Genomic DNA, 13,068 nt, shown 5'->3' with positions numbered 1-13,068 from the left:
GATGAATAAACAGAATTGTCAACATGGCCTCCCTGGTCAGAGGCGACCCCTAAAGTATAATGAGGAAGGACAGATGTTTCATCTGGGAAGGGGTCCAGGACTCTAAGAAGAGGTGTGCACTGGGCTGGTACGGGCTGAGTAATTCGGCCTCCCAGAGGGAGGGAGGGGGAAGGCTAGACCCACAACTACAGCCACCACCATTGTAGAGCCTCTCGCCGGTGCAGGCCACCGCCCAAATCCTGATGACAGAGTGGGCATGCCCCTCAGTCAAAGCCTCCTCTGTGAGCTGTTTTTCCAGTGAATGAAGGGTACCTATCATCAGGAATGTCATCTTCTTCCAAGTCCTCACGTGCTGTGAATCACAAAGCGGGCAGCCGGCTTCCTCGGGAAGAAACTCCAAAGGGCAGAACAAGAAAGTGGGCAGGGCCCCTGGAGCGAGCTACTTTTTCTCAGGAGCATGCAAATTGAGGGTTTTCTGGCTGACCTTCCAGAATGAATCAGACAATAATATACCTCTTACCATAATTGTTTTAGTAATTGTAAGGCTGGTTGTCATTATGTGACATTGGACTACGTACCTTACGCCCCTCCATCTTACTGACCTCTCACAAAATGAAATACACACAAAACGTCCTAAGCAAAGGATTAGCAAAGCTTAACCACTGGTAAACCCTCTCTGCAAGAATTACTAACGGATGTATCCCAGCAAATGGTAAAGAGGAAAGGGGTAAGTACTTTCATTAAACCCATTTTACAGCTAAGGAAGCCCAGATTCAGAAAGGTCAAGTAACTTGCCAAGGTCACATAGCTAGAAAGTAGCCAGCCCGGAAATGAGCTTAGAATGCTGTCATTCCCAAATCCATGCTCTTAACCACTGTAATTCTGTGGCCACCAGGAGATGCAGGAGATGAGAATTACACTTCCAACACAAGCAAAAAAGTGGTGGTGCTTCCAGCACAGAAACAAGGCATGCCCAGAGAAACACCACTGACACCTGGATATGCCCAAATACCAGTGAGGTTGCTGCCTCTGTCTCAAACAGATTTGAGCTTATAAATAAAAATCTCTTGTCTGGGACTTATAGAAAGGGCTGTATTCTAGGAGGAAACAGGCAATGGACTATCCGTGTTACACACACACACACACACACACACAAACACACACAAAAGCACATGGCTGAACAATACAGCACTTTTCCAAAGAGTATGTGGTATTTGCTGCAAAAGAGGCCACATCTTCCCTCCTTCAGAGAAGGAAGAAGTCATGTGTGGCAGGAGAATCTAGGAGAGTTTTTTCAGAGTATGCATGCCTTAAAAGTATTTTTGAATAACAACAACAACAAAAAATGTTTTTCACATCCCACTCTGCAGTGAACTTGATTTTTCTTGAGGGTAGGAATAGGGTCTCTTGTTTACCTCTGTAGCCTCAGGGCCTAACACAGGCCTGGCACATAGTAGGTACTCAGTACCTTTTTGTTAAATGACAAGGAATGAATGGATAGAATGACGAGGCCAAAACATGGTACTGACAAAAAACATAAGCTTTGGAGCTCGGCGGTCCTGGCTTTGAATCATGGCTGCCACTTACTAGATATACAAGCAAATGACCGACTCCTCTCTCTGCCTCAGTTCTCTCATTTTAGAATGAAGACAAAAATAAGTACCAACTTGGCAAAATGGACGAAGGAATTCAAGGATGCAGGTTCTGAGCACAATGCCTGGCATATGCTAGGTTTCAGGGGTGAGATCTATCTTTGCTTCCAGGGAGAACACTCCAGCCTGGGGGAAGAGCAAAGCACATTACAATACCTCGGATCTCATTTTTATGGAGACAAAGCTTGACTATGTTTAGGTGACCACAGAGACTAGGTCTGTTGCTGCAGTGCCAGGTTTGCAGGGGCAGAGTGGGCAGGGGCTCTGCTCCATGCTGTCAGGCTACTCCCCGGGTGCTGATTCTCTGCTGGACCACAATGTCAAGGATGGGAGCTCCCCACACACGTTCTGTGGAAACCGTGGACAGGACTGCGGTATATTAAAGTGTGTCCCAAGAGGGGCAGCCAAACGGGCAAGAACTGCTCAGACGTCAAGAACTAAGAGGTGGCTGGGACTTCCCTGGTGGCGCAGTGGTTAAGAATCTGCCTGCCAATGCAGGGGACGTGGGTTCAAGCCCTGGTCCGGGAAGATCCCACATGCTGTGGAGCAGCTAAGCCCGTGCACCACAACTACTGCACCGCACGCTAGAACCCGCGTGCCACAACTACTGAAGCCTGCACGCCTAGACCCTGTGCTCCACAACAAGAGAAGCCGCCACAATGAGAAGCCCGCACACCACAATGAAGAGTAGCTCCCACCCGATGCAACTAGAGGAAAGCCCACATGCAGCAACAAAGACCCAACAGAGCCAAAAATAAATCTATTTTTAAAAAATAAAATAAAATAAAGAACTAAGAGGTGGGACAGCACCCATTCTGCATGGTCCCAGGATCAAACTGGAACCAAAGAGCAAGTTATAGGGAGGCAGATTTCAGTGGGAATTGAGTTCCAGAAAGGCTGCTTTCTTTGCCTAAGGTTATGGTGCAGTGCAGGTGAATAACAGAGAAAGTCGCCAGATCTAAGTGCGTGTAACTCTAATGCCCATCGCAACACCTCTCCATCGTACAGGTAGTAAAGGGAGAAGGGCGAAAATGACACTAAAATCACCTTTCTCCCACCCCCACCCCACCCAACTCCATTCTTAAAGCAAGCCTAGAGTCCAGGACTCTCCAAAAAAGAAGCGTGAGCAAATCCAAAAGGAGCTTCAGGGAGGGGTGGGGAACCACGCAGCTAACGGGGTCTTGGTGCTCCGGCCGGGTGTCAGGCCTGTGCCTTTAAGGTGGGAGAGCCGAGTTCAGGACACTGGTCCACCAGAAACCTCCCAGCTCAGCATAATATCAAAAGGTAAAAGCTCTCCCAGAGATCTCCATCTCAATGCTAAGACCCAGCTCCACTCAACAACCAGCAAGCTACAGTACTGGACACCCTCTGCCAAACAACTAGCAAGACCGGAACACAACCCCATGCATTAGCAGAGATGCTGCCTAAAATCATAACAAGGTCACACACACCCCAAAACACACCACCGTATGTGGTAGTGCCCACCAGAAACACAAGATCCAGCCTAATCCACCAGAACAGAGACACAAGTCCCCTCCACCAGGAAGCCTACATAACCCATTGAAACAAACTTAGCAACTGGGGGCAGACAACAAAAACAATGGGAACTACGAACCTGCAGCCTGTGAAAAGGAGACCCCAAACACAGTAAGTTAAGCAAAATGAGAAGACAGAGGAACACACAGCAGATGAAGGAGCAAGGCAAAAACCCACCAGAACAAACAACTGAAGAGGAAACAGGCAGTCTACCTGAAAAAGAATTCAGAAAAATGATAGTAAAGATGATCCAAAATCTTGGAAATAGAAGGGACAAAATACAAGAAACGTTAAACAAGGACCTCAAAGAACTAAAGAGCAAACAAACAATGATGAACAACACAATAAATTACATTAAATATTCTCTAGAAGGAATCAATAGCAGAATAACTGAGGCAGAAGAACGGATAACTGACCTGGAAGACAAAATAGTGGAAAAAACTACTGCAGAGCAGAATAAAGAAAAAAGAATGAAAAGAATTGAGGACAGTCTTAGAGACCTCTGGGACAACATTAAATGCACCAACATTCAAATTGATAAGGGTCCCAAAAGAACAAGAGAAAAAGAAAGGGACTAAGGAAATATTTGAAGAGATTATAGTTGAAAACTTCTCTAAAATGGGAAAGGAAATAATCAAGTCCAGGAAGCACAGAGAGTCCTGTAGAGGATAAGTCCAAGGAGAAACACGCCAAGACACATATTAATCAAACTATCAAAAATTAAATACAAAGAAAAAATATTAAAAGCAGCAAGGGAAAAGCAACAAATAATATACAAGCGAACCCACATAAGCTCAACAGCTGATCTTTCAGCAGAAACTCTGCGAGCCAGAAGGGAGTGGTAGAACATATTTAAAGTGATGAAAGGGAAAAACCTACAACCAACATTACTCTACCCAGCAAGGATCTCATTCAGTTTCGATGGAGAAATGAAAACCTTTATGGACAAGCAAAAGCTAAGAGAATTCAGCACCACCAAACCAGCTTTACAACAAATGCTAAAGGAACTTCTCTAGGCAGGAAACACAACAGAAGAAAAAGACCTAGAATAACAAACCCAAAACAATTAAGAAAATGGTAATAGGAACATACATATCGATAATTACCTTCAATATAACTGGATTAAATTCTCCAACCAAAAGACACAGACTGGCTGAATGGACACAGAAACAAGACCCATATTTATGCTGTGTACAAGAGACCCACTTCAGACCTAGGGACACATACAGACTAAAAGTGAGGGGAGGGAAAAAGATATCCCATGCAAATGGACATCAAAAGAAAGCTGGAGTAGCAATTCTCATATCAGACAAAATTGACTTTAAAATAAAGGCTATTACAAGAGACAAAGAAGGACACTACATAATGATCAAGGGTTCAATCCATGAAGAAGATACAACAATTGTAAATCTTTATGCACCTAACATTGGAGCATCTCAATACATAAGGCAAACACTAGCAGCCATAAAAGGGGAAATCAACAGTAACACAATCATAATAGGAGACTTTAACACCCCACTTCCACCAATGGACAGATTATCCAAAATGAAAATATATAATGAAACACAAGCTTTAAATGATACATTAAACAAGATGGACTTAATTGATATTTATAGGACATTCCATACCCAAACAACAGAATACACTTTCTTCTCAAGTGCTCATGGGACATTCTCCAGGATAGATCATATCTTGGGTCACAAATCAAGCCTTGGCAAATTTAAGAAAATTGGAAACGTATCAAGTATCTTTTCTGACCACAACGCTACGAGACTGGATGTCAATTACAGGAAAACGTCTGTGGAAAATACAAACACATGGAGGCTAAACAATACACTACTAAATAACCAGGAGAGCACTGAAGAAATCAAAGAGGAAATCAAAAAATACCTAGAAACAAATGACAATGAAAACACGACAACCCAAAACCTATGGGATGCAGCAAAAGCAGTTCTAAGAGGGAAGTTTATACCAGTACAATCCTACCACAAAAAACAAGAAACATCTCAAATAAACCACCTAACCTTACACCTAAAGCAATCAGAGAAAGAAGAACAAAAAACCCCGACAAAGTTAGCACAAGGAGAGAAATCATAAAGATCAGATCAGAAATAAATGAAAATGAAATGAATGAAACAACAGCAAAGATCAATAAAACTAAAAGCTGGTTCTTTGAGAAGATAAACAAAATTGATAAACCATTAGCCAGACTCACCAAGAAAAAAAGGGAGAAGACTCAAATCAACAGAATTAGAAATGAAAAAGGAGAATTAACAACTGACACTGCAGAAATACAAAGGATCATGAGAGATTCCTACAAGCAACTATATGCCAATAAAATGGACAACCTGGAAGAAATGGACACATTCTTAGGAAAGCACAACCTTCTGAGACTGAACCAGGAAGAAATAGAAAATATGAACAGACCAATCTCAAGCACTGAAATTGAGACTGTAATTAAAAATCTTCCAACACACAAAAGCCCAGGACCAGATGGCTTCACAGGAGAATTCTATCAAACATTCAGAGAAGAGCTAACACCTACCCTTCTCAAACTCTTCCAAAAAATTGCGGCGGGAGGAACACTCCCAAACTCATTCTATGAGGCCACCATCACCCTGATACCAAAACCAGAAGAAGATGTCACAAAGAAAGAAAACTACAGGTAAATATCACTGATGAACACAGATGCAAAAATCCTCAACAAAACACTAGCAAACAGAATCCAACAGCACATTAAACGGACCATACACCATGCTCGAGTGGGGTTTATCCGAGGAATTCAAGGATTCTTCAATATATGCAAATCAATCAATGTGATACACCATATTAACAAATTGAAGGATGAAAACCACATGATCATCTCAGTAGATGCAGAAAAAGCTTTCAACAAAATTCAACACCCATTTACGATAAAAACCCTCCAGAAAGTAGGCAGAGAGGGAGCTTACCTCAACATAATAAAGGCCATATATGACAAACCCAGAGCCAACATCATTCTCAATGATGAAAAACTGAAACCATTTCCACTAAGATCAGGAACAAGACAAGGTTGCCCACTCTCACCAATATTATTCAACATAATAGTTTTGGAAGTTTTAGCCATAGCAATCAGAGAAGAAAAGGAAATAAAAGGAATCCAAATCGGAAAAGAAGAAGTAAAGCTGTCACTGTTTGCAGATGACATGATACTATACATAGAGAATCCTAAAGATGCTACCAGAAAACTACTAGAGTTAATCAACGAATTTGGTAAAGCGGCAGGATACAAAATTAATGCACAGAAATCTCTTGCATTCCTATACATTAAAGATGAAAAATCTGAAAGAGAAATTAAGGAAACACTCCCATCTACCACTGCAACAAAATGAATAAAATATCTAGGAATAAACCTACCTAAGGAGACAAAAGACCTGTATGCAGAAAACTATAAGACACTGATGAAAGTAATTAAATATGATACAAACAGAATGAGCGATATACCACGTTCTTGGATTGGAAGAATTAACATTGTGAAAATGACTCTACTACCCAAAGCAATCTACAGATGCAATGCAATCCCTATCAAACTACCACTGGCATTTTTCACAGAACTAGAACAAAAAATTGCACAATTTGTATGAGAACACAAAAGACCCCGAATAGCCAAAGCAATCTTGAGAAAGAAAAACAGAGCTGGAGGAATCAGGCTCCCTGACTTCAGACTATACTACAAAGCTACAGTAATCAAGACAGTATGGTACTGGCATGAAAACAGAAATATGGATCAGTGGGACAGGATAGAAAGCCCAGAGATAAACCCATGCGTGTATGGTCACCTTATTTTTGATAAAGGAGGCAAGAATATACAATGGAGAAAAGACAGCCTCTTCAATAAGTGGTGCTGGCGGAACTGGACAGCTACATGTAAAAGAATGAAATTAGAACACTCCTTAACACCATACACGAAAATAAACTCAAAATGGATTAAAGACCTAAATGTAAGGCCAGACACTATAGAACTCTTAGAGGAAAACATAGGCAGACATTCTATGACATAAATCACAGCAAGATCCTTTTTGACCCACCTCTTCAGAGTAATGGAAATAAAAACAAAAATAAACAAATGGGACCTAATGAAATGTAAAAGCTTTCACACAGTAAAGGAAACCATAAACAAGAGGAAAAGACAACCCTCAGAATGGGAGAAAATATTTGCAAATGAAGCAACTGACAGAGTACTAATCACCAAAATTTACAAGCAGCTCATGCAGCTCAATATCAAAAAAACAAACAGCCCAATCCAAAAATAGGCAGAAGACCTAAATGGACATTTTTCCGAAGAAGATATACAGATTGCCTGAAAACACATGAAAGGATGCTCAACATGACTAATCATTAGAGAAATGCAAATCGAAACTACAATGAGGTATCACCTCATACCAGTCAGACTGGCCATCATCAAAAAATCTAAAAACAGGGCTTCCCTGGTGGTGCAGTGGTTGAGAGTCCACCTGCCGATGCAGGAGACACGGGTTCGTGCCCCAGTCTGGGAAGATCCCACGTGCCACGGAACGGCTGGGCCCGCGAGCCATGGCTGCTGAGCCCGCGCGTCCAGAGCCTGAACTCCGCAATGGGAGAGGCCACAACAGTGAGAGGCCCGCGTAACAAAAAAAAAAAAAAAAGAAGAAAAAAATCTACAAACAATAAATGCTGGAGAGGGTGTGAAGAAAAGGGAACCCTCTTGCACTGTTGGTGGGAATGTAAATTGATACCGCCACTATGGAGAACAGTATCGAGGTTCCTTAAAAAACTAAAAGTAGAACTACCATATGACCCAGCAATCCCACTACTGGGTATATACCCTTAGAAAACCATAATTCAAAAAGAGTCATGTACCACAATGTTCATTGCAGCATTATTTACAATAGCCAGGACATGGAAGCAACCTAAATGTCCATCGACTAATGACTGCATAAAGAAGATGTGGCACATATATACAACGGAATATTACTCAGCCATAAGAAGAAATGATATTGATTTATTTGTAGTGAGGTGGATGGACCTAGAGTCTGTCATACAGAGTGAAGTAAGCCAGAAAGAGAAAAACAAGTACCATATGCTAACACATATATATGGAATCAAAAAAAAAAATGGTTCTGAAGAACCTAGGGGCAGGACAGGAATAAAGGCACAGACGTAGAGAATAGACTCGAGGACACGGGGACGGGGAAGGGTAAGCTGGGATGAAGTGAGAGAGTGGCATGGACTCATATATACTACCAAATGTAAAATAGATAGCTAGTGGGAAGCAGCCGCATAGCACAGGGAGATCAGCTCGGTGCTTTGTGACCACCTAGAGGGGTGGGATAGGTAGGGTGGGAGGGAGATGAAAGAGGGAAGAGATATGAGGATATATGTACATGTATAACTGATTCACTTTGTTATAAAGCAGAAACCAACACACCATTGTAAAGCAATTATACTCCAATAAAGATGCTAAAAAAAAAAAAAGAAAAAAGCAAGCCTATTGGGGGGCTGTGTGTGTGTGTGTGTGTGTGTGTGTGTTCTTGCTTTACGTATTTCTGCAGGACTGAAGGCAGATGTAGCCTGAATTCAAAGGCTCCTTCTGTCATCTGTAAAAGTCTAAGCCCACTGAATGCTGGGAATGGGTGGGGAGTAAGGGACAAAGGCTTTAACAACCCTGAAGAGGAGGGAAGAGACTTCCCCTGGCCTGGAGAAATAGAAAGACACACTCTCAGAAGGAATGGTGGCCTAGTGGTCTTGAGGCAGCAGAACCCCACACCAGTACTCTCGGCCTGGCAAAGACACCCACGTCCCATGGAGCATGGAAGCAGACAACCCCCAGCCCCGCCAACCTCAAGGAACCTCCAAGGATTATCGTACGGAGGATGTCAGTGGCAACCAGAAGACTAAAGGTACAGCCCCTGTTTTCTTAGCTAGAAGCTTCCTGGATCCTGAGGTCACCCCAGGAGGAGGAAGGGCCACCATAATCACCAGGAAGGGATTTTCTGTTCATCTGCTCAGATGAGGACTCAGAGTCAAATAAAGTTGATTCAAAGGAAACTAAGATATTAACTCTCTTTGCAAATATGTGTTTGAGAACTGAGATTCATACCACAGCAAGAGTTCTTACACCACGTACCATATAAGACACAGATACAAACACCTGCTCCCCCTCTCTCCCTTGTCCCCCAGAGATCAGGTACCCCAGATCTGCTGGCTGGAGAGGACCTCACAGCCTGCGGCTTACCTGGGGAGCAGGTGCTTACGGCTGACACACAGGGCAGTCTGGTAGTCCTGGGTCACACACACCTTGTGAGGGCTGCATTTCACCTTTAGGCAGGGGTCTTTGGATGGGTCCAGAGCTGAGGCAAAAAGAACATGAAAAGAGGAGTTAGGACCTCCAGGGAAATCCAATTTCTATTTCTACTCAAATAAACAAGAGGGAAATAAACAGACCATGTGTTTGCACCCTGCACTGTTTACTTAGGCTGGCGGGGGATTGGAATGAAAACCCACACGGTGGGGGTGGGGGGTGGGGGTGGAATTCTGTGTCTATTCCACGTGGTTTTCTTCAACATCAGGCGAGTGATTCTTTTGTGCTTTGGGGAGTTTCAGTGTCTTCCTCTTGGCCAGGAGCTACTCAGCGGACCAAAAGCCACAGTTCCCTCTTCGCTTATTTGTCTGCTATTGCTTTTTATGACTTTGTGCCCAATTTTACTTATTTCCTACCATAGAAAGTCCCAGAGGACGGAGTTCTTTGGCTTCAGTTCCATCCACACGGACTGTGAGCACAAAGAAGCCATTTTAAGTTTTGTGAAGAACTTCAGGATGAACAAGACAGTTTTGAGCCACACAAACTTATGACATAAACGGGGGCGGGGGGGAAGGCTGACACACAAATATTTATTGTGCAAGGGAGAATCAGATAAGGGCCATGACAGGCATATAACGTGATAACAGAGGTTGAGAGAAAAAGAGAGATCAATTTCTGGGGCAAGGATTAATGAGGCATTAATATGTGAATTGGATCTTAAGGGATGGGCAGGATTTTAGAAAGCAAAGCTAGAACAGGCAATCTAGGCAGGGCGGCCAGCACGCTCCAAGGTAGACAGGCGTGGCTGGGCAATCCTAAGATATTTAGTCTGACTAGAAAGTGGGCTTTGTGGGTGGAAATAATGAGGCCGGGGGTTGATTCGACCAAGTCACTGGAGAAGGGTCTCCAAAGCCAGCAGATCATACCCTGCAGCATTTCCTAGAACAGGCAGGGCAGCGGGCACCTGGCTAATCAACACTCCACAGGCTGAGGTGCACACGCTCATCAGGGCAGACAAGAGGCCACAGGAAATCCTCTGCCAAACAAAAACAACGGTGCCATCTCCCAGCTCTGCGTCCTAAAGCCGATCAGGTGGTCAGCCTGTCATAACTGCTCTCCACAGCCAGGCGAGGTCACGCTCCCCACGCAAACGTTCAGTTAAACAAATCGGCGTCCCAAGCAGGGACAGCACAACTGCTACAAGAAACGGGAGGACTCCCATCAGACCCTGGGCCCCCCAGCAATCATGATCCCCCTGCACTTAGAGGAAGTCAGGATTCCCGTCAAACCGCCCAGGCCCAGAATCGCAATGCCATTTTCTTCCCACGGCTGCTGGGAATTCCTCTAGGGACCTGAACACACTACACCCGAAGGTATTTCTTTCTGGGGCTTGAACCACTCAGGGCGGCTCCCTCCACTGAGGCAGCTTCAGCCTCCGCAAACAGAAACCAGGGCGTATTCTCAGGCCGGTCAGGTGAGCAACGAGACCCAGGCCATGGTCCCAGGGGAGTCACCTGGCAGCACCCACTCCCCAGCGGATGTGCCCGGCTGCCTGGGGCTTAGCAGCAGGAGATGGGCTGCAAGAGAGAGAGGCTAAGGCCCCAGGGACAGGGTGCTCACTCCGAGCTCCTAAGCTAAGGGCTTCGCCTCTGGGAAGTGAGTGGCTGGGGGCCTGGGTCTGCCCTCAGAGCCCTCCGGGGCTGGGCCTTTCAGAAGCTTGCAGCAGGAACTTCCTGGTCCCAGGTGGAGCTCTCTTTCCTCCTGAGACGTCCTCACGAGAAGCCAGGAGGCTGGTGCGTCTCAGGCCAGTGGCCTTCTTGTGCTTTGCCCTCCACCTTCACCCCAGGGCAGCAGTCCAGCCAGCTGTGACTTGCTTTCCAGGATTCAAGCAGCACCGAGTTAACAATGAATGACAATCAGATGGCTGCTGAGGATGACCATGCTGGCCCTTCACTGCCCCTTCTCACACTTCTGGCCACCACAGGATGAAGACATCCCTGGCAGCCTGGGCCACAGGTACCAAGTGAGGCATTTCCTGACAGGTGTCAAGCGCTGTAGAACGCTTGGGATTTTCACTGGAGTAGATCTCAGAGATGGCAAACACCAGGCTGGCCTAGGGTCTCAAAATCTGCAGGACCATATGACAAGATTTATTGCCAAATTTGAGCTGCTTCTTGCCTTTGCAGCCAGCTTCACAGACATGCAGTGTCCACACTGAGATCCAGATGGCCTCAAGGGGCATGCAGTCTCAAGGAGAGTAAGTCAGCGGAGCACAGCAAGGAGGAGCCCAGTGATCAAGGTGAATTCTGCCTTCACTGCTTCCTGACCTTCTATACCTCAATCTTCTCTTCTGTGAAATGGGATAATAGCAGTCCCTACTCTCACTTTTGGTTATCAAGAGGATGAAATGAATTCATCCTTGTAAGTGCTGAGAACAGACCTGAAACATGTGAAGCACCTCATAGGTGTTTGTTATTTGTTGTGTGCCTGGATTTTGCTCGCAGAGTGAGCAATAAGCCTCCAAAATAACCAGAACAACAGCTCACACGTGTCCAGTGCTTTTGACATGCAGGCAGTGAACGAAGCCCTCTAACTGGACCACCGCACTTCATTCTCGCGAACACCCAAGGCGGCGGCTGCCATTCCCGTGCCCGTTGTACAAAGAAGATGAGAGGGGCGGACGGTATGTGACATCTGGTCGGTTGACTCCAGAACCCAAACTCCTCACCACGATACACCAGCAGCATGAAAATCACCTAGAGTCTCCTTTAAAAGGTGGATGTGGGGTCCCACCTTACACCAAGTACTGAGCCCAGACGTGCCATGCTCCTGAGAGGCCTTCAGGGCAGGCTGAGACTTAAGGAGTAAAGGTAAAGGGAAGCCAGGGGGTCTGGCTGGCTGGGCCACACAGGATGCCCCGATGCACCATACACGGCCCCAGTGCTCCCCGGAAGGTGCGGATGCCAACCCTGGGCAGTTGTGCCCTCTGCCCACCCCCTCTAAAATGCAGCAACCCCCCAAAGGAGTCACCTGACCAGTGGCTGTCAATTTTTTTTCTGCAACCTTGCTACATCTGTCACCCTACCATTAGGCTAATACTATAGATCACCCTCCTCCAATTCTTAAGGCTAAAGTTTCTTAAAAAAACAAAAAAAACCTCCAACCAGAAATACTAATAAATAAAAATCATCAGCTATTTAACTTCATACACATACTTACTTAACAATTTGCATATAGAAATCAAGTCTGCTAAAAATTAATTACCAGGGTCTGAATACTTCAAACATGCATGGGAATTATTTAGAGTAAATGAACTTCACAGCACAACAAAACAGTAACAAATCAAGCTGTCAGCGTTTATTTAATCACCAGGACGCATCTTGTTTTTGAAAAACAGCAGTACTGGAATTGAAAGGGGATGAGGATGGTAAAGGAGCGTGCCACTTCCATGTAAATACTACCTCTCAAATACACTTCTCCCAGCAGCCCCGAGGCTCGCGGTGACTGAAAGGCACCCACACCTGTACTGGGCAGGGCTGTGCGGGTCCACTTTCTAGAGGA

The 13,068-nt window shown here is 44.9% G+C and overlaps 1 protein-coding gene across 1 annotated transcript in view; it reads right to left on the bottom strand.

Annotated features, from left to right (window-relative positions):
• The window catches only part of SPOCK1 (SPARC (osteonectin), cwcv and kazal like domains proteoglycan 1), a gene marked incomplete at both ends in the record, with an annotated part of 546,421 nt that overhangs the window by 159,640 nt on the left and 373,713 nt on the right, over window positions 1-13,068 (bottom strand). Inside the window, one exon of the mRNA XM_082834973.1 lies at window positions 9,442-9,556. Coding sequence (XP_082691099.1) covers window positions 9,442-9,556 — 115 coding nt within the window. The remainder of the gene's footprint in view (window positions 1-9,441; window positions 9,557-13,068) is intronic.

This window comes from Leucopleurus acutus (genome assembly GCF_964270905.1).
Source record: "Leucopleurus acutus genome assembly, chromosome: 3".
In the NCBI taxonomy this organism is placed as follows: Eukaryota; Metazoa; Chordata; class Mammalia; order Artiodactyla; family Delphinidae; genus Leucopleurus; species Leucopleurus acutus.
This window is presented reverse-complemented; position numbering and strand designations above follow the sequence as displayed.